The 19,881-nt window shown below is 63.9% G+C and overlaps 1 protein-coding gene across 1 annotated transcript; it reads right to left on the bottom strand.

Annotated features, from left to right (window-relative positions):
* Positions 1 to 15,839: 15,839 nt before the first annotated feature.
* LOC140596134 (melanoma-associated antigen 8-like) lies at positions 15,840 to 19,601 on the bottom strand. Its single transcript, XM_072743527.1, has 3 exons — positions 19,507 to 19,601; positions 17,442 to 17,498; positions 15,840 to 17,016 (listed from the first exon to the last, which is right to left on the bottom strand). The coding sequence occupies exons 1-3, from the start codon at positions 19,599 to 19,601 to the stop codon at positions 16,191 to 16,193; spliced, it is 978 nt and encodes a 325-aa protein (XP_072599628.1). The 3' UTR covers positions 15,840 to 16,190.
* Positions 19,602 to 19,881: the final 280 nt, after the last annotated feature.

Genomic DNA, 19,881 nt, shown 5'->3' with positions numbered 1-19,881 from the left:
TGCGGCCTTGACCCTGGTCAACCAGCGTGGCATGTGCTCCTTGCTGGAAAGCCTGAAACTTGACGATGGCGCACAAGGCCCAAGGGCCTTTGGGCCCAAGGAATGAGCTGTGAGCCGCCCATTCAGCACGTGCGTGTGCGGGTGTGGGGCAGCCGTGTCCCAGATGGGGGGCAGAGGGCCCGCTTGTCTTCTGCTCTATTGTCAGGCACGTTCTGTAAAGCAGTTGATGACCCTGTGGGCCCCAAAGGGTGGCGAGCAGCCAGGTGGCCCGTGGGGCCGGCCCTTTATCACGTCACTGGCTGGCTGTTGGTGATGTCACCCCCAAGTGTCCTGAACCCCTTTGTGCTGTCCCAGGCAGCCCTGCCGTCAGCGGGGACTGCTGGCCATGCCACACTGTCCTGTGTACAGAGAGAAAGGTCGGGCCACTGCTCAGGATGGCTTGCGAGGAGGACGGCCATCCGATGGGCCCAGGGCCGGGCCAGCACAGGGAGCCACCCCCACCAGAAGCCGCGGTTCCCACTGCCACCTTGCAGAGCAGTGCTCCTGCAGTAGAGCCGCCCGGCACCACAGCCAGGCCCCTAGTGGCCGAGGACCCCGGCTTCAGGCTGCTCCTGGAGGACAATGCTTTCCAATCCCTGCTCCAAGAGACTCTGCTCAAGAAGCCCCGCACCACTGAGGACGCACTGTCAGTGGCAGGCAGCAACCTGCTCTGTCTGCCCTTTCCCAAGAAGCTGTGGAGGCTCGTCAACAGAAGCCGGTTCACGTCCATCTGGTGGGAGAAGGACGGGACGAGCATCGGCCTCAACGAGAAGCTGTTTCAGAAGGAGATTCTGGAGCGGGATGGGACCAACAAGGTGTTTGAAACCGACTGCACGAAGAGCTTCATCGGCAGCCGAACCTCTATGGATTCAGCAAACTGCGCCAGGACGTGCACAAGTCCGTCTGCCTCAGCAACTGCTTCACGGGGGGATTGGGAGTGGGGCCGGTCCGTGTCCTGAGCAAGGTAATGGTGCCCCTCCGGCCCCGCCGAGCAGAGTAACGGGCACTGGGGCTCTGGGGCCGGGGCCGGGGGGCTGGACACCCCGGGACCACCGCCAGGGAATCAGGGCCCATGTCCCCCAGGGGCCGAGGGGCAGCGCCGGGAAGCGAGCCCTGGATGAGGGCTCAGGAAAGTGCCCAGTGGGTGGGGCACTGTGTTCAGATACCCCGTGAGGGAGACATGTGATCTGGAGCGGATGCGGGGGAGGGAGGGTGTGCAAGGAAGGAGGCCCCCAGGGTTCTCCCCAGGAGACACTGTCCCCCCTTGCCCCGCCTTTCCTATTTCTTTATTTCTCATTCGGTTTGGTGTCCCTGTGAGACGAGGGACAACTGCTCAACTGGCCGTGCCCATGGCTTGGAAACCCCTGGGGGTGGAGGGCCACCCGGAGTGCCACGCGGCTCTTCCACCCCTCACCCCCAGCAGCCCCGCCCTCCTGCCCTCCTGCGGGGGTCCACCACGCAAGGTCCTCGGGGGCTCTGCATGCCCACCCCGGACCTGTAGCTCTGAATCAGAGCTCTGTGGGCGCCGGGTCCCCTGGCCAGGGCAGTGCCATCCCCGAGCACCGTGGGCAGCCGGCCAAGGGTGGAAGGCTGAGGCCCCCATAGGCCGAGCGCCAGGGACACCCAGCCAGGGGTAGTCAGGTGGCCTTGACGCTCCTTCAGGAAGCCCCGGCCCCTCTCCCCCGCGGGCTTGTCTGCATCCCCAGCGCAGGTGGCTCTTGTCCTCCCCCAAGGGCGCTGGGGCTTTCAAGTCAGCGAATGAGGCCTAGGCAGAGCAGGGGCACACCTTCCCTTTGGGGCTGCCACCTCTGGAGAGGGAGGCCCTGGACCCCTGGCTCAGAGCCCAGAGGCACCCAGAGCGGCCTTGCCGGTGCCGTGGGCCTTATCGTGACCTGGAGTTTCTGTCCCCCTTTCCATTTGGAACCTCAGTTACACTTCTACAGCAGCCCTCTCTTCAGGAAGGACTGCCCCCACCTGCTGAAGAAGAGGAGAGTGGGCGTGAAGGCGGCCCAAAGGCAGGAGGAGGACAAGGCTGAAGGGCTGGGAAGCCCAGCGGAGGTGGAGCCCATCAATGGCCAGCAGAGGAGCTCCTGTCCCTGCGGAGCACCAGCGGGAGTAGCAACAGGAGCTGGCAGGCGGCCAGGAGCATCGCTGACCCGCTGCCCGGGACAGGAGCAAGTCTGCCCCTCCCGCCCTGGTCAAGAGCGAGTCCGCCCCTCCCAGCATTCTCGGGGATGCAGCTGAGCGCCCCCCGACCCATCGCGGTGCCGAGTACCAGCCCTAGGACACTGGTGCGCCCGTGGCTCTCGTGGCTGACGTGGCCGTACCCGTGGCGGTGCCCCGCCCTTGCCCATGTTGTGCCTCACCCTGCCACCCCTGCATATGTACCCTCATCCACCGCCGCCCGTGGACCTGGCTGCCGTATGCCCTGTGCTGCTGCACCTTCCTCCCTTGTGTTCCACGGGATGATGACTCTGTGCCACCCATGGGTGCCTGTAGTGGCTATAGGGCCCGTCGACTCTGTGCCCACCATTTCACCCCCCCGGGCCCGTTCCCCTACTACCCAGTCTGCCACTATTTCCTGGGATACTTGCCACCTATGGCTGGGCGCCCAGACTGCCCCTAGAGCACTCCCTACTGTAGCTAGAGGGCTCGTACCTCGGGCGGGGCAATAAACCCAACGGTGACCGGGTCGCTGCCTGCTGAAGTCAGGTGCTGCCAGCCTCTGGGACGTTTCTTCTCAAGCAGCCTGGAGGCCTCAGCTCTGTCTGCGGCCCTGGGTGAGGATGGAGCACAGCCTGCCACTGCCGTGTGTGGGGCCCTGTGTGTACTTATGTGCCTGGGGTCCCGCCTCTGCTCCTACATAGGCGCGTGGAGGCGCTGGACGGGCACGAGAACCGAGCATCGGGGTCCCAGGGGTAACCTGGGCCTTGTGCTCCTGCCCAGCAGGCCCATTTCCCTCTCCGGTGGGGGCCTGGGTCCCACGGAGCATTCGCGTTCCCCACACCAGGAGGTCAGTTCTCCCCAGGGCAGAGGGCTCAAAGGCGGCCCCCCAGTACGCAGAGCCCAGGAACGGGTGGGGACAGGCGCCCCCAGGGCCCTCCAGCGTTGCTGTGCAGGGGTGCTCGTGGGTGCCCAGACGGCAGCATCTACGCTTGGCTTTTGCTGCAAGAACTGGACCTGGGACTCCCTCTCTCCCTCTCTTTTGAATGAAATGTTTCGAGGGAGGACAAAGCCCCGGTTGCCGGGGTGTCCCTCTTCTATACAATGCACTGTCTTAGCGATGAGCCTCTTTAAAAGGCGATTGTCTGAAGGAGCCTAGGAAATGAGCCTTCACAATCTCCCCGGAGAGACCTTCGGACTCCAGGACCCCAGGAGGCCTCCGACATCAGGCAAGAGGGGTAGTGAGGGGTGCCTCCTGCCAGAACCACAAGACAGCCCTCTCCATTCTTTTCCATTGCACGGTAGGTAGGGGTTCCCCCCAAGAAGAGGCAAGAGCCCGTAGGACATGCACACGGTCCGACGTGGTCACTGAGCCCTCGTTCCCCCGAGGGTAGCGCTGCTCTGGCCATGGTGAATCACTCCGGCCCAGCCCGCTCCCTTCAGAACTGATGCTCACACCCACGTCCTCATCTCCTTCCTAAGATTCCTTACCCCAGGAAGTCCTCAGCTCATAGGGGGTTCATTGAGTTAGCATCTGGATCCGGGGCTTCCACATGCTCCCCGAGCCGGATAACACCCAACTGGGAAAACCACTTTCCTATAAACGTCAACAGGGGGAACCTGGCAGATATATATGACCACAGGGAGTGGCCCAGCGGGGACAAGCGTCAGGAGGATCACCTGCTTTTCCATGGGGACATGGCCATAGGATGGAGATGGACCCCTGTGCAGCAGCCCCAGGCTCCTCTTCTCTCTGTGGCTTCTTGGGTGAAGGCACCAAAGGGTGACGGGGGGAAGGTGAAGGAATCGGAGACTTTCGGCCAATGAATGGCCAAGCCCAGGTGAGGGAAGCGCAGGCATTGCCTGTCCTGGAGTGCATGCTCTGTGGACACAGGCCCACCACATTCGTCCCAGGGTCCCTTCATGGCTGGGGGACGATGGGGCCGCCCGCTCATCACGAGAGCCACTGTGTGCAACACCAGCGCCATAGGGACTGACTGGGTGCCCGGGCTGTCACCCCAGAGGTAGGCATGGGTTGTCACGTGGTTCCGCAAGGGCAGACGAAGCAGCACCTGACACCAGGACCCTAGAGGGGCAGCAAGAGCTGAGACCTCGGTCTCCACCAAGGCCTTCGAAATCCCCAGATCGGTCCCAAAAGCGGCAGTCGACCTAGGACAGCCGTCCACATGGGGAAGGTCTCCCTCCTGGAGATATGGGGTGGGGCCTAGAAACACTAGGTGTCCCAATGGGGAAGTGGGCCGGAGGAGGAGGGGGTATTATGCCTCCAGAGCACAGAGAACAGGGGCGCCGCTCAACAGCCCGCAGGGCCCAGCACAGTGCCCCCACCCACACGCAAAGGAGGACCCTGCCCCCGTGGCTCCCTGGCCCTGGGTGCTGACCCTGGCCTGCAGTGTGGCCCGTCCCACCTCCACCCGATGGATTGACTCCTGTTTCCACTAGATACCATGAAGCTCCTGAGGCCTCAGTTTGCACAGGAGCCTCTGGGAGGAGGACAGTCCCCCTTCCCAAGGATGAAAGCCAACCGAACAGTTCACTAGCTAAGCATGATGACAGTTCTGGTTACAATGTGATTGATCCAGGTCACCATGGCGACAGAATCCATGTCACTCTGAGGAATCCATTTCAGACACATTCCGGGGCCCCTCAAAACACAGGAGGACACTGGTGGGGAGCCTGAGTCCCCGACAGGCCCCTGCAAACTGCAGGCGTCACGGATACAAGGGTTGCTCTGTTATTATTTTTTTTCAAAAAATTATTTTTTCATCAGAAACACACACACAGACAGGCAGAGACACAGCAGAGGGGGAAGCAGGCTGCCTGCATGGAGCCAGATGTGGGACTCGATCCCAGGACCCCGGGAACACGCCCCGAGCCGAATGCAGGCGCCCAACCCCTGAGCCTCCTCGGCGTCCCACTCCTTTGTTCTTACGAAGTTTCTGAGGTTCTTTTTTTCTCCAGTACCAATAGGTTTTTATTGTATTTTCCGGGCTTGAAGAGAGGAGGGAAAAGGGTCAGCATGTTTGTTACAAGACACTAGCAAGTGAGAAAGGAAGTGCCCGCCCAACATCACCCAGCAAATAAACTCCCCAGATCTGGAGGGGGTCCAGCCCCGTAGGGCCCAGGGTCCTGCAGTTCAGAGCTGAGGGGAACGGAGCAGGCTCAGAGCAGGGAGCTACAGCTTTCCAGATGCACGCCCCCCACCGCCCCAAGAAATTGGAGATTTCTCACAAAGCTTTGGTTTGTGGCAGTCTACAGGGAGTTACATGGGCCCGTGCCTGTTAAAGGGCCTTGCGGCCACTCTGACAGAAGCTTCTAGCACCTGCGTAAAAGTTCCTGTGTGACCAGGGCATACATTCCGCTCCCCTTTCTGGGTCTTCCGCACCTCCTGTGTACATGCAAGTCTCCCCTCGTTGCTTCTGCTTCCCTCCACCGTCAGACCTGAGACTAAAGCAGGTTCGCTCCATGCAAATACAAGTGTATTAGTATGAGTCACACCCAGCAATGGTCTCCACACAGGAGATGGGGAAGGAGGGAGGAAGTGTTCTTTGCTTCTTCAGAATGTGGGGCTTTTCTTGGCAGGGGGGATAGAAGAGGGGTAGGGTAGGAGCCAAATTTTTAGGACCCAAGACCTGGCCTCTGCGGGAAGCAGGCGCCGTGCACCGGCAGGTAAGTGTCGGAGAGGCCCCGCTGGCATATCGTCCACACTTCCAGCTCCAGCACGGTCAGTGGCGTGGTAACAGGGGCAGGAATGCGCCCCGGGCCACAGCCTACAGCCCGGTGCAGGTCCTCAGAAATGGGCGGGGGGCCAAGTTCCTGGGATGGACCTCGCCACTGGGTCCCCAGAGGGCCGGGCCCACTGTGCTCCCCCAGCCTCGGGGCAGAGGTGCCTCCTCCTCCCCAGAGTGGTCCTGGCAAAAAGGCCAAGCTGCTCTTCGGGAGCCCCCAGGCTCCTTCAGGAACTCCGCCATCTGGGATGCACAGGGGCCCAGGCAGGGGACTCAGGGCCCCAGACCTGCATCAGGAGGGTCCTCGCGGTGTTTGTCCCAGGTCTAAGCGAGAGAAAGCCCAGGCCTCTCAGGAACCCCTGTGGACTGACACAGGGAGGCCGGAGGCCCACCTAGGTCTCCCGCCTTCTGGACAGGGAGAGCCACACACGCGAGGACTTGGCCCCCTGTCGCTTTCCTGCTCTTGCCCCTCCGTACACACACCTGCAGCCATCTCCTGCCATGAGTGCCAGGGGGCCAGGAATGGTCCCTCAGGACCCCGAGGGAAGGAAGCACCCAGGGGGCTCACCCTTTCTCATCCCGACTGCAGTGGGGTGTCGCGCCCACTCGGAGCCCTCAGGGAGGCCCTGGCCGCTCTTGGTGGCCCAGGGGCTGGGAGCTGGACTGGCATTTCCCATCCTGACCGCTCGTCCCATGCAGGGCCCCGCACCTCCTACTGTAAGTATCTGTGAGGAGCACCAGGGGGCAGGAGGCACCAGGACACGGGACCCTGGGGTGTGTATGCACAGGGCGCCTGTGGGACAGGCTGTGCACCTGGTGACCGCGGCCTCTGCTTCTTCCCTGAACGTGGCTCCATTCCGGCCCCTTGGAACTCAAGCGCTCAGACCCCTTGCCCCTCCACACACAGGCTAGTAGCGCCCCATGACCGCATTCCTGGGCAGGGCAGACGTTGTTCACTTGTGACCTGGGAGGGGAACAGGCCGGGGTAACACATCCTCAGCGGAAGAGCAGGACCTCCCCCCTTCCCAGGCCGGGGATCAGAAGGCAAGCGTTGCCTGGTTCCCAATCTCCACACCCGGGGAAAGCAGGCCCCAGACACATGCTAACGACCACAGGGTCTGTGGATTTCGATGTGGACCGACCTTGTACGTCCGGGCGGCACCCTGCCCAATGCACAGCAATGCTTGACCTTGCAGGGAGACTATGTCCATGTCACCCTTGTGACCGTGTGACCCGTGTGACCGTGCACAGGGGCAGCCTTGCGGAGCGTCCATCGGGGTCAGGGGGAGCGGTACAACACCCCGTCCAGCTGAGCTCCCTCCAAGGGCGAAGGCTGGTGGCTTGGGCCTCAGGGTCCTCCCTGCCTTTAGTAGGAGTCCAGCTGTCTTCCAGGGAGGACATCGTGCCAACGCTCCACGACCCATGATTGCGGGACCATGGGAGGGCGGGGCACCAATGCCACCCGCAGCCTGACACGGACCCCTGCCCATGTGGCCTCATAGCAGCGCCTCAGGCTCACCATCATTTCTACTTGGATGCCAGGCCCCGGGGCCGTGTGGGGGCAGGACCAAGCCTGTGAAGAGGGAGAGGATCGCACACTCACGGGGCTGGAGGAGTTGTGGCCCCTCGAGGGCCTCCCTGTGTTTCAGGCTTGACCCTGGCAGTCTGGCCCCTTGTTTCCTAGCTGACTAGTGCCCCACGTCATCCCACGGGCTCACTGCCCTGGGCAGGGCGCACGTCAGCCACCCAGCAGGCCAGCAGGTCAATTCCCCACCCAGGGGGCCTCAGGACCCACACTGCATCCACACAAGGGGGCGGACCTGGGAAACCTTGGCACACACCCTCTCTCTGGGGGCAGGGCCAGAGTGGCTTGGCCAGCTCCAGGCCTGAAGACAGGCAGGGAGGCCCAAGTCGGGCACGGGGGCTCCTCCGGAGCAGGACCGCAGCTGAGGCGCCTCTTGCCAGCCTGTCAGGGCACCGGCTCAGGGCATCTAGAGAACATTAGGACTTCTTGCTGAGGACAGGGGACGTGCATAATCCACCGTGGCCAGGTGACAACTGCCATAAAACGGGCCACTGTGTGTGAAGGCAGACATTGCGGGACAGGACCTGGCACCCCGGAGATGCCTCCCCGAGGACCCACATGCTGGTGCCCGGGTGCCCTGAGTGATCTGTGCCAGCAGTCCATAGTGACCTGGACCAAACCCTGGGCCCCAGCAATCACTTTTCTCCCAGGACAGCATGCAGGTTCCCAGCATCCAGCCGCAAATGTTCCACAGGGCCTGCTCCTGGGACTTGTGCCAAGGCCACCAGCCTCAGGACGGCGGGTGCTCCTCCTCCCCCCTCTCATGGGGCAACCGACCTTCTGCACTGCCTGCCTCCAGGGACCCAAAGGCCATCCTGGCCGGCTGCTTGCAAAATCCTCATGTGAGCCTGAGGGCCTGCAGGGTGTGGGGGAGCATCCCGGTGACCACCGCTGTCATCCACTACACTATCCTCTGCTCAAAGTGCCCATTTCGGGACCCTAGGGTCCCGGCGGCTCTGGGGATGGCTGATAGGTACACACCCCGTCTCTGCCTCAGCATCAGAGAGCCAACCTCGCAGTGGCCTTCACGAGAACACCAGGTTCACAGAACGATGGCTATGACCCAGGAGTTCTCTGACAATACCCACCTGGCACAGTCGCCAGGGTCACCAACTAGGAGAGTTGTTTACCGGCCCCTAGGACCCAAAATACTGGCGCAGCCTGGTCAGCACCCCTGGAACACAGGTAGGTAGAGAGGGGATCCCCGTCTGGTGACCCCCACAGCAAGATGAGCACAGGTGAGCAGCAGCACTTGGGAGGGAGCAGTTGGCAGTGGGGAGACAGGACCAAGGCACAAGGTCTGCGGGCTGAGGCCACGGTCAGGAGAGACAGGGCAGGGCAGGCAGCAGGGGGCTTGGGGGTTGCCAACTGGGCCCTAGGAGCAGGATGCCCGCAATCCTGGCCCGGCCACTGGGCAGCGGGTTGCCGGCCTCCCAAAGGAACCTCGTGTGGGGCCTTAGGGGATTGTTGGGCGTGTCCTGGGGACCCAAGGGTCAGGTGGCAAGAAGGACTGCCCACTGGTCCTCTCTGTGGGACACAGCGGCTCGTCTACAGAATGTCCCCAAGCGCCCACCAGCTGTGGGGCAGGTGCTTCCAAGGCAGGATCACATCTGATTGTCACTACTTTGCACACTCACCTGGCTGTGGTGGTTCAGGGGCAGCGATCCCTCCTCACTCCTAGCACCTTGCTGCACGTCTGTGGCAGGAACCTCGAATATCTCCACGAGCTGACAATGTGCTCTTCCCGAGATGCACTGCCACCTGCCTGGCTCTGCTATTGTCCCATTTCAGGAGAGACCGGCACACGGGACCACTGGCAAATGAGGACCGTTAGTGGTTGGGAGAAGGTCCAGCCTTATTGTGACGTCCCCCACCACACCCCCTGCCCGAAGAATTTCCTGTTCCCGTGACATATCCCAGGATGGGAGAGCAAGGGGAACCATAAGAGAAACTGAGCAGAATGAGCTGTCTGCACACGACCCTCCCAGACCACATAGGATTCAATGGCCGTGACGCTGGGGCAGGATTCTTGCCCTGCTGGGGGCAACACAAAACTCCCACAATTCCAGGAGAAATCTCAGGGCTGGCGAGCTGGCCAAGTCTCAGGGCACCCCTCCCTGACTTCCTATGCGATACTGGCCACTAGACACAGTCCCTGAACGTGGTGAGACCACGGGCCCCCGTGTCCCCAGTGCTCACACACAGGGCCTATTTCCTATTTTCACCCTCCAGCACTTCCCTGCTGCACTGTTGGCCTTTCCAACAGATTCCAACACCATTGCCTTCTGATTTCATCAAGAACCCAAACAAGGAGGGAAGGTCTCCTAACTTGTATCCAGGACATGAGAAAACGCTTAACTCCTGAACTGGGGGACTGCCAGGGTGGCTCAGTGGTTTAGTGCCACTTTCAGCCCAGGGCATGATCCTGGATACTCGGGATCAAGCCCCATGTCAGGTCTCTGCATGAAGCCTGCTTCTCCCTCTGCCTGTGTTTCTGCCCCTCTCTCTCTCTCCACTCTGTATATTCTCATGAATAAATAAATAAATAAATCTTTAAAAAATATGTTGAACTCTAGAAGTACAAACGCGAAGGGGTGCGTGTCACTCACACACTGGGCTGCGGAACCTTCTATCCCAAGGAACAAACAGGGAGACCTCCCTCAAGGAAAACAGGCTCTGAATGTCGGGGTCATCATAGAGCCCATGCCCCCAGAGAGGCTCTTGACCCTGCTTTTCCCAAACTGCCCTGGCCCTTAACTCCTGAGAACGCCCAGGACTTTCTCTTTACAAATCCAATGGGACAAGACCGGGAGGAAGCACCCTAAGGCCTCCCTTCATGCCGGCCCCACAAAAGGTTGAAAAGGGCCTGGACGCCCCTGGGGCTGTGGCCCCTGGAAAAGATTATCTCAGAATCTTTTCTCACAGGACCAGGGAGGACCCCAGGTTGCTGCTACCGACCTGGAGCACAAAGTCCATGACCTGCAAGTTGTTGGTTTCCTCGGAGGCCCTGGGCCCCCACAGGAACTCGTTGCGGGCAGGGTCGCTGCCCGCCACCTGCCGGCGCACCGGGTAGCCTTCCTGCACCCACACATTGGTGAGGTGGTCCCCGGGCTCCCCATAGACGATGTGCTCTTGGCCATCGTACACCCCCGTGAAACCCAGAGACTCCCACACATCCTCCTCGAGGACACATCCATCCTGCAGGAGGATCAACCCCAGGACCAGCCCCAGGAGGCCAGTCTTGGGCAGGCCCCACTGATCGCTCAGCATCCCATCCCAGGTGAGCCCGAGGATGGGGTTGAGGACGTAGGAGTGCTCGCTGGGATCCCCTTCAATCACGTCTAGGCCAAAGACCAGCTGCATGCATCTGGATGCTTGGCTCAAGATGGTGGGGAAGTCGTCCTGGTATTCTGGGGTGATGACCTCCAGCATCTCTGCCTTCCTGGTGGGCTGCTTGTTGCGATACTTGAGGAGCAGGAACATCACCAGTGCAGCCGTCTTCAGGTGGAAACTGCCCTCCACCAAGGGCTCCTCATCTCGCGCCTCCCCTGGGCCGCTGGGGCCAGGGGGATCGGGCTGGACAAGGCCACCAGCTGCCCCACCATTGGGGGAGCAGTCGGCACTCTGAGAGCTCTGGGGAGCACTGAGGGCCGCGGGAGTAGCAGACCCCTCCTCTGGGGGGGCCAAAGACCATGCCAGAGAAGGACAATGAAGGGCAAGATGAGAAGGAGGAGGAGGAGAAGGAGAAAGAGGAGGGGGCGGAGGAGGAGGGGGAGGAGGGGGTTAGGAGGAGGAGGAGGAGGAGGAGGAGGAGATAGGTGCTATGGATAGAGAGAGATGAGATAGGTGGTATGGCGGAGATGGGGTAGATGGGGAAGGTGGAGCTTCCTCCTCCCCTTCCTCCTCCTCCTCAGCCCCAGACAGTTGGGCATCCACCAGGCCCTGGGCCTCCTCTAGGTCTTCTCCCTGCTTCCAAAGTTCTCTGCTATTCCTCAGGGGCATGGTGTCAGTTTTGGGTTGAACCTGAAGACAAAGTAGGGAGAGCTTGTCAGGGGGCAGCCCAGTCAAGACACCCCGAGGTGCCAGGGCTGACAGGGGACCGTGCCTGGCTCCCTTGCAGAGGGCTCCCCTGTGTTGAGGCTGGGAAAGCCCCTGACATCAGGCTCAGAGAGAGGGTGCACCTCACCTGGACAAGTGGCTCTAGCTCCCGCCTCCTCAGCTCTGTGTCCTGAAGGACCCTGGCCTCAGACCGAGGACTCCGTTGCCAAGGGACTCGTGAAGTCCCTACACGAGGGAAGGGGGAGGGTCCTCAGGGTACAGACTGCCAGCCCAGGCCTGGGGCCCAGTGTGGACAGGAGGGCTGGCACATTCTCTGGGAGGTCTCCAACTGTCAAGGTGGGGAATCCCCTCCTTAGCTTCTCAAAAGACTGCCCCGGCTCTGTCCTTCTTAGGCCAAACTGTCCCTGCAAGAACACAGGTCCCCAACACTCCACAGGAGGAAGTCAGGGGCCCAGCCGTGGCCACACCTGCCAAAGTCTCCAGGATTCTTCCTGGATCATGCGTAAGGGATGGGCCAGCTCTGGCTTCCATCTGGGCTGGGGTGGGGCACCTCTGGGTCTTCACCTGGACCCCACACAAGGCCTGGGAAGACTGCGGCAAGCCCTGAGGCCACCCTCCTTGCACCTTCCTTGCAAGGGCACCTGCAACGACCCCCCACCAGCCAAAGTCCAGAGAAATCAGTTGGGCCACCCGTCCCGCCTCTCCCCATGGCCCACACAAATGGCTGGGGCGGCCTGGTCCCTAGGGATCCTGCTGTGGGAGGCATCCCCTCATATGTCACGTCGACTGTCGCCAGTGCCTGGTCCAGGGCCAGGGCAGGGCACCCGCCTCCTCTGCTGACCTGCGTCCACACCCTCAGGTCCAGGCCCTCCCCTCCCTGAAACATTATCCTGCCAGGGCCTGCTCTTCCTCCGGGCCCCCAGCCTCCCATAGAGGAAACGTGCCCCTCACACCAAGACCATACCAACCCCAGGCCAGCCCACCTTCCTGCCACTCACCTGCCCCAGGAACAAGTGAGCATGCCACTGAGGGCCAGCTCTCTCCCATCCTCCGTGGGCTTCCCACAGGGCAGGGTCCCACTCCACTGCGCTGGCTTCTTTGCTCATGGGCCAGGTGGGGCCAGCCAGGACGTCCCCAAGGTCCTCACCCTGAGTCCCCGCTGGCCATACGCCCTCCACACACACCCTCTCCAAATAACCCTGAGGCCCTGTTCCTTTGAAGCAAAAGCCCTCAGGCCCTAACACTCAGAGGTGGACATCAGGACTATAGCATGGGCTCGTCTTGCACGGGGGCCTCCTTCCTCCCTGGACTGCACGTGCTGGGACCCAGGGTCCGTCAGTCCTCCCTCTGGTCCTCACTTTCAATCCCCTCAAGCCCCGGGTCGGCCCTGGGCAGTCTCCAACCCTGCTCCTTCCTCCAAGCCCCCAGGCTCTAGGAGACTTGGCTGCCAAGCCAGGGCACGCCCCAGGTGGTCATCGGGCCCCGGGGGCTCCCAGGACCCATTCTAGGCTGCGTCCCTAGGGCTGCAGTGCCCCTGTGGTCCTGGCCTTGGCCTCCAGCTCCACGTGGGCCATTGCCCCCCACCCCACCCGACCCCACCGCCTCCCACACCCTGGAGGCAGTGCTCCAGCCCAATGGCCACAGGTGTGGGAGGCCCTGTCGCATAAGCGTTCATGCAGCTCGGGACTTATCCACCCCCTCCCCCCCGGCAGGCTCCCGAGGCTGAAGCAGTGGCAGGGCCGTGGTGTTGGGGGCTCCCTGGGAACCCACTCCCTCGGGGGTCTTGGTCCCTTGGGGTTCCTCGCCTCCAGCCCTAGCTGACCCTGGCCCCCTCGGCAGACGACCGGAGGCCAGGCCGCTCACACCCAGGCCCTCCCCTCCACCCAGACCCCACCGGGGACAGGGAGTGACCTTCTTTCCATCAGGACCATGACACAGCTTGGGGGCTTCCCAGGGCTGACAGAGGGGGCTCAGCTGCGGGGCAGCGGACAGGCTCCCTGGGCCCTTCTTCCCCACCCCTGCTGGCGGGGCTCCCTGGGTGCCTGGGCCTCTGCCGGGCTCCACTCAGCCTGCCTCCCGGGACTGACTGTGGACTGGGGTGCAGGGTCACTCCGTCCTCCATGGACATCCTCGCCAGGAACCCAGCAGGACCTGGGCCCACCCTCTGCCCCTCAGGGAGGCCCTGCTCTGAACACCAGCCCCCTGGTCTCCCAGAGCCCGGATGTGGAAGTGGGGCCTCACCACGTGTTCCCATCCCCCCCACGACCTTCCCGGGACGACTCTGGGCTGGGGTGTGGGGTCCCCTGGGCCTCTTACCCATCCTCCCTGGGAATCCCAGCAGCACCCGGGGCCCTCCCCTCTGCCCACGTGTCCTAGGCCCTGCTCCTGAAGCCAGGGGCCCCCAGGCTCTCGGGAGACCAGTATGTGGAAGTCTGAGCACCCATACTCCCAAGTGAGGGCAAATCCCCATCCCAGGGGTCCTCACAGCTCTTACGACCCTCCGACGGGGTCCCCTTTGTCCCTGTCAATGGTCCATCCCTCGCCTCTCCTTAGCCCTAGACCCTCCCTCCGCCCCCCTCAGCATCTGCTCCCGCCACACCAGGCCTCAGGCTCTCGGGTACCCGGTGGTGCCAGGCCTGCTGCACCCGCCGCCACCATCTGGCTCCCTCCTGCTCCTCCGCAGCCTTCCCGGGCTCACCGTGGGCCCTGACATCCGCCAGATCCCCTCTGTCCTGGGCCTCTGTGTCCCTGCCCTCCCACCCCGCCCCCAGAGGCACCCCCTGAGCCCCTGCCCCCCTCAGGCCCGGCAAACCTCCCTTCAGACCCAGCTCCTGAGCTCCATGGGCTCCGGTCCCCACCCCCACCCCCCGAGGCGCATTTCCTGGGTGGCGGCATGTGTCCGGCCTCCCCAGGGCTGCCCTCCAGCCCCGAGGAGGGGGCCCAGTGCCTCCATCTCTCGGGGAGGAGTGGAGGCATGAAGGTGGGGTGGGGGACCCCCGCCATTCTCCCTCAGCTCCTCACCCCACTCCGGGGAGAGCCCGGGCCTGTCCTCCCTCTGGGCAGCCCTCAGCTCCAGGCCCCGGCCCCGCCTTCCCCCGCGTGGATTCTCAGGATTCCCGACAGGCCCCCTCCAGCCGCCCTCCGGGCCCACTCCGGGCACTACCTGCTCCCCTGGCTGCCACCAGCCCGGGCCTGCCCGCCTTCGCTCGGCGGGGACCCCAATCCGACCCCCACGCGAGGCCCTCCGCTCTCTCAGACCTCCGAGGCGGACGTGGCCCACGTGTCATCCGGACCCGATGCCAGGGGTCCCCATTGCTCAAAGCAGGTGGGTCCAGCGGAGATGGGCTCCGGGCTGGGGGGCTGGGGAGCAGGCGGGCGGGGCTCTCCTTCAGGCTGGGAGGTCAGGCCCCCCACCCGACCTCCCGGGGTTCCTCCCGGGACTATGGCCGGCCTGGGCCCACCCCCACCCGTCGCCAGGCAGTCTGCGCGCGTCCCACCCCCCACAAGACTCAGGTCCCCGCTTCCCGACCTGGAGGCAGAGTGGAGACCGGCCTCCGTCCCCCACCCGCTGCTCGCTCCTCAGCTGCACACGAGGAGTCGCCCTGCTCACAGAGCCCCCCGGGCCCCGGGGCCCTGGCCCCTGCAGAGCCTGCCCTGGGGCCGCCGCCCCCCTCGCCCTTCCGCCCCTTGGGGCTGGCCCAGGCCTCAGGGCACACCTGCCACCTCCCTGCAGGCGGCTTCTACACTCCCCGAAGGCGGCGTGGCCCCGGGCCCCTCGTGTCCTCACTGCTCACACACAGGGCCTTGCAGGGAGCAGAGCTCAGCCCTGTGTGGCCATGAGGGAGCCGCCAGCAGTGCTCCCATGGCCTCCCGCGGGCCCTTTCTCGTCCTTTCCACCAGCCCCTGCCCATGACGGAGTACACGGGTCCGGGTTCCTTGGGCCCTTGCAGAATGAACGGGCCAGGAGGCACAGGAAGCCAGAACAAAAGACTTTTCCTTTTTATTGGCTGCACGACCCGACCCGGTCCTTTGACCCCTCCGTCCTTGCTGCTTCCCAAACTATTTCTGTCCCAGTGCCCTGCCTGGGATGAGGATCCGGGTGGAACCCACACAGGGACGAAGGTGGACTTGGCCAGCTGGTTTTCAGGACAGGATGAAACTCTTAACTGTTGAACTGGGGGATGTACAGAAGTTCGTCTGGGGGGGGGGGCGGCTGCAGCGGTCCTGGCGGGCGGAATGTCAGTGGCACACGTAGCCTCCCAAGCTGATGAATCCCCCGAATCCGAGCAACGATGTGCCAGAGCCTCCTCATGTTAACCAAGCTCTCGATGTCCGGGTGGCGGCAGACAACAGGCCCCCAGAGTGGCTCTTCACCCTGCTTTCTGCCCCCAAGCCGCCCTGGCCCTGCACCCCTAGAAAGCCCAGTGGTCTGTCTTCTCCAACACAAACACACAAACAAACACACAAACACACACAGGTAGACCCAGAGGCGCCCACGGGGAAGAAGCAGCAGAAGGGATGCCTCCCTTCGTGCCCATCCCGCGGGAGAAGCTGCCGACCCCACCAAAGGCTGGAGAGGGCCGGGCCGCCTCTGGGGCTCAGACCCACTCTTCCTCATCAAACGGGGCCAGGGAGGAAACCGGCCACCTGCTATTAACCCATAGCACATACTCCATGACCCGTAGCTTGCTGGTCTCCTCGTGGGCCCTGGGCCCCCACAGGAACTCGTAGCGAGCAGGGTTGCTGCCCACCACCTGGCGGTACTCCACGTAGCCTTCCTGCACCCAGACGTGGGTGAGGAGCTCCCTGGGCTCCCCATAGATGACGTGCTGCCTGCCGGCAAACACCCCTATGACCCCCAGGGCTTCCCACACCTCCTGCTCGGGGGCACAGTCGCCCTCCAGGAGGATCACCCCCAGCAGCAGCACCAGGAGTCCGGTCGTGGGCAGGCCCTGCTCACCGCTCAGCATCCCATCGTAGCTGAGGCCCAGGACGGTGACCAGGACGTAGGAGTGTGCGACGGGGTCCACTTCCTTCACTTCCACGCCAAAGACCAGCTGCATGCACTCACAGGCTTGACCCCAGATCTCGGGCCAGGCATCCTGCATATCTGGGCTGAGGACCTCCAGCACCTCTGCCTGGCTGGTGGGCTGCTTGTCGAGATACTTGCGGAGCAGGAAGCCCACCAGGTCAGCTCCACTCATGAGCATTGCGTCTCCTCCTTGGGCATAGGGCTGCGCATATTCGGGCACCTCCCAGGGGTTCCAGATCTCCTCCTCTGGGCCACTGGGGCCAGCAAACTCCACCTGGCTCCAGCCACTAGCTGCCCTGCCACTGGGGGAGGGCCCGGCACTCTGAGGGCTCTGGGGAGGACTCCAGGCAGTCTCAGACCCCTCCTCTGGGGGCACAAAGAACAGGCCAGAGCTGGACAAGGAAGGGGAGGAGCAAGGGGAGGAGGAGGGGGAGGAGGAGGAAGAGGAACACAGGTAGGGGTAGGGGGAAGATGAATCTTCGTCTTCATCCTCAGCCTCTGGCAGCTGGGCACTGACCAGGCCCTGGGCTTCTCCCGGGTCTTCTTCCAGCTTCCAGAGCTGACTCGTGTGCCTCAGGGGCATGGTGTGGGCGTGGAGCTAAAGCTGAAGACAGCGGTGGGATGGCTGGTCGGGGTGCAGTTGGGCCAAGAGAGGCCCCGTGCCAGGGCAGAGAGCGGGCCGCATCAGGATCGGCTACACAGGAGGCCCCTGCGTGTTGGGCCGGGCGAGTTGAGCCCCTGGCACCAGGCTCAGAGACCACGTGGACCTCAGCAGGTCCCGCGACACAGACCTGCTATGCCTCCTTCACTCTGTGACCTGAGGGCCTCCTGCCGGCCACCAAGGCCCCTGCTGCGCTGCCAGTTCTTGGAGCCCCTGCAGGAGGGAAGCAGGGGGCACCTCAGGGTGCAGACTGCCAGCCCAGCCCTGGGCCCCCAGTGCACACAGGAAGGTTGGCTCGCACTCTGGGAGGTCCCCAGCAGTCCCAGTCCCCTCCTTGGCCTGCCAGTGCCCTTGGCAGGGCCTGGGACCCAGGCCTCTGTCTGCGGTCCTGAGGCCAAAGTGTCCCCACAAAACCAGGCTGCCCCGACCCTCCCCATGAGGAAGCCAGGGGACCGGCTCTGGGCAGGCCTGCCAAAGGTCTCCTCTGCTGACCTGAGTGCAGACCCTCAGGCCCAGGCCCTCCCCTCCCTGAGCCCAGGGATCTGGAGAGGAGGAGGGTCTCCTTGGGATAGGCCACACCCCGGGTTCTCTTCCCAGGGCTGCCAGGGAGGGGCACCCAGATTTCGGGGCCATCCCCTCCTGGGCCTGAGGGCTGGCTTGGGGGCCACTCACCCCTTCAATGTGGGGTGGGCGGGGGTCCACCGTCTGCCCCCTCAGGGAGGCCGTGCTCCTGACGCCAAGGGCCCCCAGTCTCTCGGGAGACCCAGATGGGGAAGTCTGGCCGCCCGGCCGCAGGCAGGTCCCCAGCCTGCCCAGGGGGCCTCCCAGGCCTCCCATCCCTGGCGACCTCCTGCCAGGTCCCCTCTGTCCTGGGCTCCAGGGCCCCCGCCCCCACAGGCACGCCCTGTGCCCCTCCCCAGCCCGGGCTCCTGAGCTCCGGGGGCTCCGGTCCCCACCCCCAGCCTGCCCAGGGGGCCTCCCAGGCCTCCCATCCCTGGCGACCTCCTGCCAGGTCCCCTCTGTCCTGGGCTCCAGGGCCCCCGCCCCCACAGGCACGCCCTGTGCCCCTCCCCAGCCCGGGCTCCTGAGCTCCGGGGGCTCCGGTCCCCACCCCCAGCCCCCGAGGCGCATTTCCCGGGTGGCCGAGGGTGTCCTGCCTCCCCAGGGCCGCCCCCCAGCCCCGAGGGGGGGCCCGGTGCCTCCATCTCTCGGGGAGGGCGGGCCGCGGGTGGACGCCTGAAGGTGGGGTGGGGGACCCCCGCAGTTCTCCCTCAGGTCCTCACGCCGCTCCGCGGAGGGCCCGGGCCCGTCCTGCCTCCGGGGGCCCGAGGCCACTGCCCCAGGCCCCAGCATCCAGGCCTCAGCTCCACGCCGAGGACGCCGAGGCCCCGCCTTCCCCCGGTGGTCTCTTGGGGTTCCCGACAGGCCCCCTCCGCGCCCCGCCGCCCTCCGGGGCCCCTCCTCTGCCGCCCTCCAGGGCCGCCCCCCGCCCTCCCTCCGGGGCCCCTCCCGGGGCTACCTGCTGCCTGGCTGCCGCCGGCCCGGGCCTGGCCTCCTTCCAGGGGACCCCAGTGCGACCCCCCGCACCGAGGCCTTCCGCGCTCTCTCAATTCTGACGCAGAGGTCGGCCCACGTCACATCACACCCTGACCCCGTTGCCAGGGGTCCCCACGGCTGACAGCACGTTGGGTTGAGATGAGCTCCAGGCTAGGGTGGGAGGAGGGAAGCGCGCCGGCTGGCAAGGCGGGGGCCCCCTGTCCTCCCTGGGCTCCTGCCCTGCACTCGGGCGGGCTGGGGCCTCGGCTCTCTGCAGACCTCAGCCTGTGCCCCTGACCCCGAGCCTCTCAGGCCCCGACGTCCCTGAGCGCCTGAGGGATGGTGGCTGCGGCTCGGGCCCCACCCCACCGGCTCTGCAGGTCCCGGGGTGGCCCAGGGCTGCTGGCAGGGGCACAGCAGGGTTCGGTGGCCCCCAGCGTCCTGGGACAGCTCGGCTCTCAGTCCTCTCCCAGGAGGCCCTCATCAGGACACAGGCCTGCCTGCAGCCTGTGCAGCTGCCTCTGCCTGCAGCCTCTGCTGTGCAGCCGCAGGGCCCATAGCCCCGGGGCAGGGGCAGGGGCAGGGGCAGGGGCAGGGTAGGGGCAGGGGCCGCGAGGAAGCGCCCCTTCCCATGGGGTCCCTTGGCCAGCAGCCAGACTTTAGGAACATCGTGCTAAAGGTTTACGTTCCTGGGGGCGGCCGAGCAGCTGCAAGGGTGTCTAGGGGCGTCCCGAATTGCGGGGCCCACTGCAGGGGGTTTCCCCTGACTTGCTGCGTCATCGGGAGAAACACACCGTCCCTCTCTACCGAGTGTGTGTCCTGTGCACGCGTATGTATAAGGTGTGCAGATTATATGTGCTGGTACATATGCAATCGTACGTACATATCACGTAACACCGACGTTGACACATGTATGTGCGTCTGTGTTCACGTGATACAGGCATTTGTATATGTACCTATATATGTGTACACTACATATATATACTTTATCAAAAATACCTTTTCTTACTCTGTAAATTGCTCTGATACTCCCTACTCTATTTCAGGTTGATTCTGTATA

This window comes from Vulpes vulpes, chromosome X (assembly GCF_048418805.1).
Source record: "Vulpes vulpes isolate BD-2025 chromosome X, VulVul3, whole genome shotgun sequence".
In the NCBI taxonomy this organism is placed as follows: Eukaryota; Metazoa; Chordata; class Mammalia; order Carnivora; family Canidae; genus Vulpes; species Vulpes vulpes.
Note: the sequence above shows the minus strand (reverse complement) of the source record. Positions and strands in the feature narration are given on the sequence as shown.

Excerpts from the sequence above, each read along its gene's own strand:
- LOC140596134 (XM_072743527.1), bottom strand. The coding sequence starts at position 19,601 with ATGACGCAGCAAGTCAGGGGAAACCCCCTGCAGTGGGCCCCGCAATTC. Across the intron at positions 17,499-19,506 it reads GCTCGGCCGCCCCCAGGAAC|GGGCTCCAAGAACTGGCAGC; the intron begins GTAAACCTTTAG and ends TCCCTCCTGCAG. Across the intron at positions 17,017-17,441 it reads GGCCGGCAGGAGGCCCTCAG|CTCTGGCCTGTTCTTTGTGC; the intron begins GTCACAGAGTGA and ends TTCCTTGTCCAG.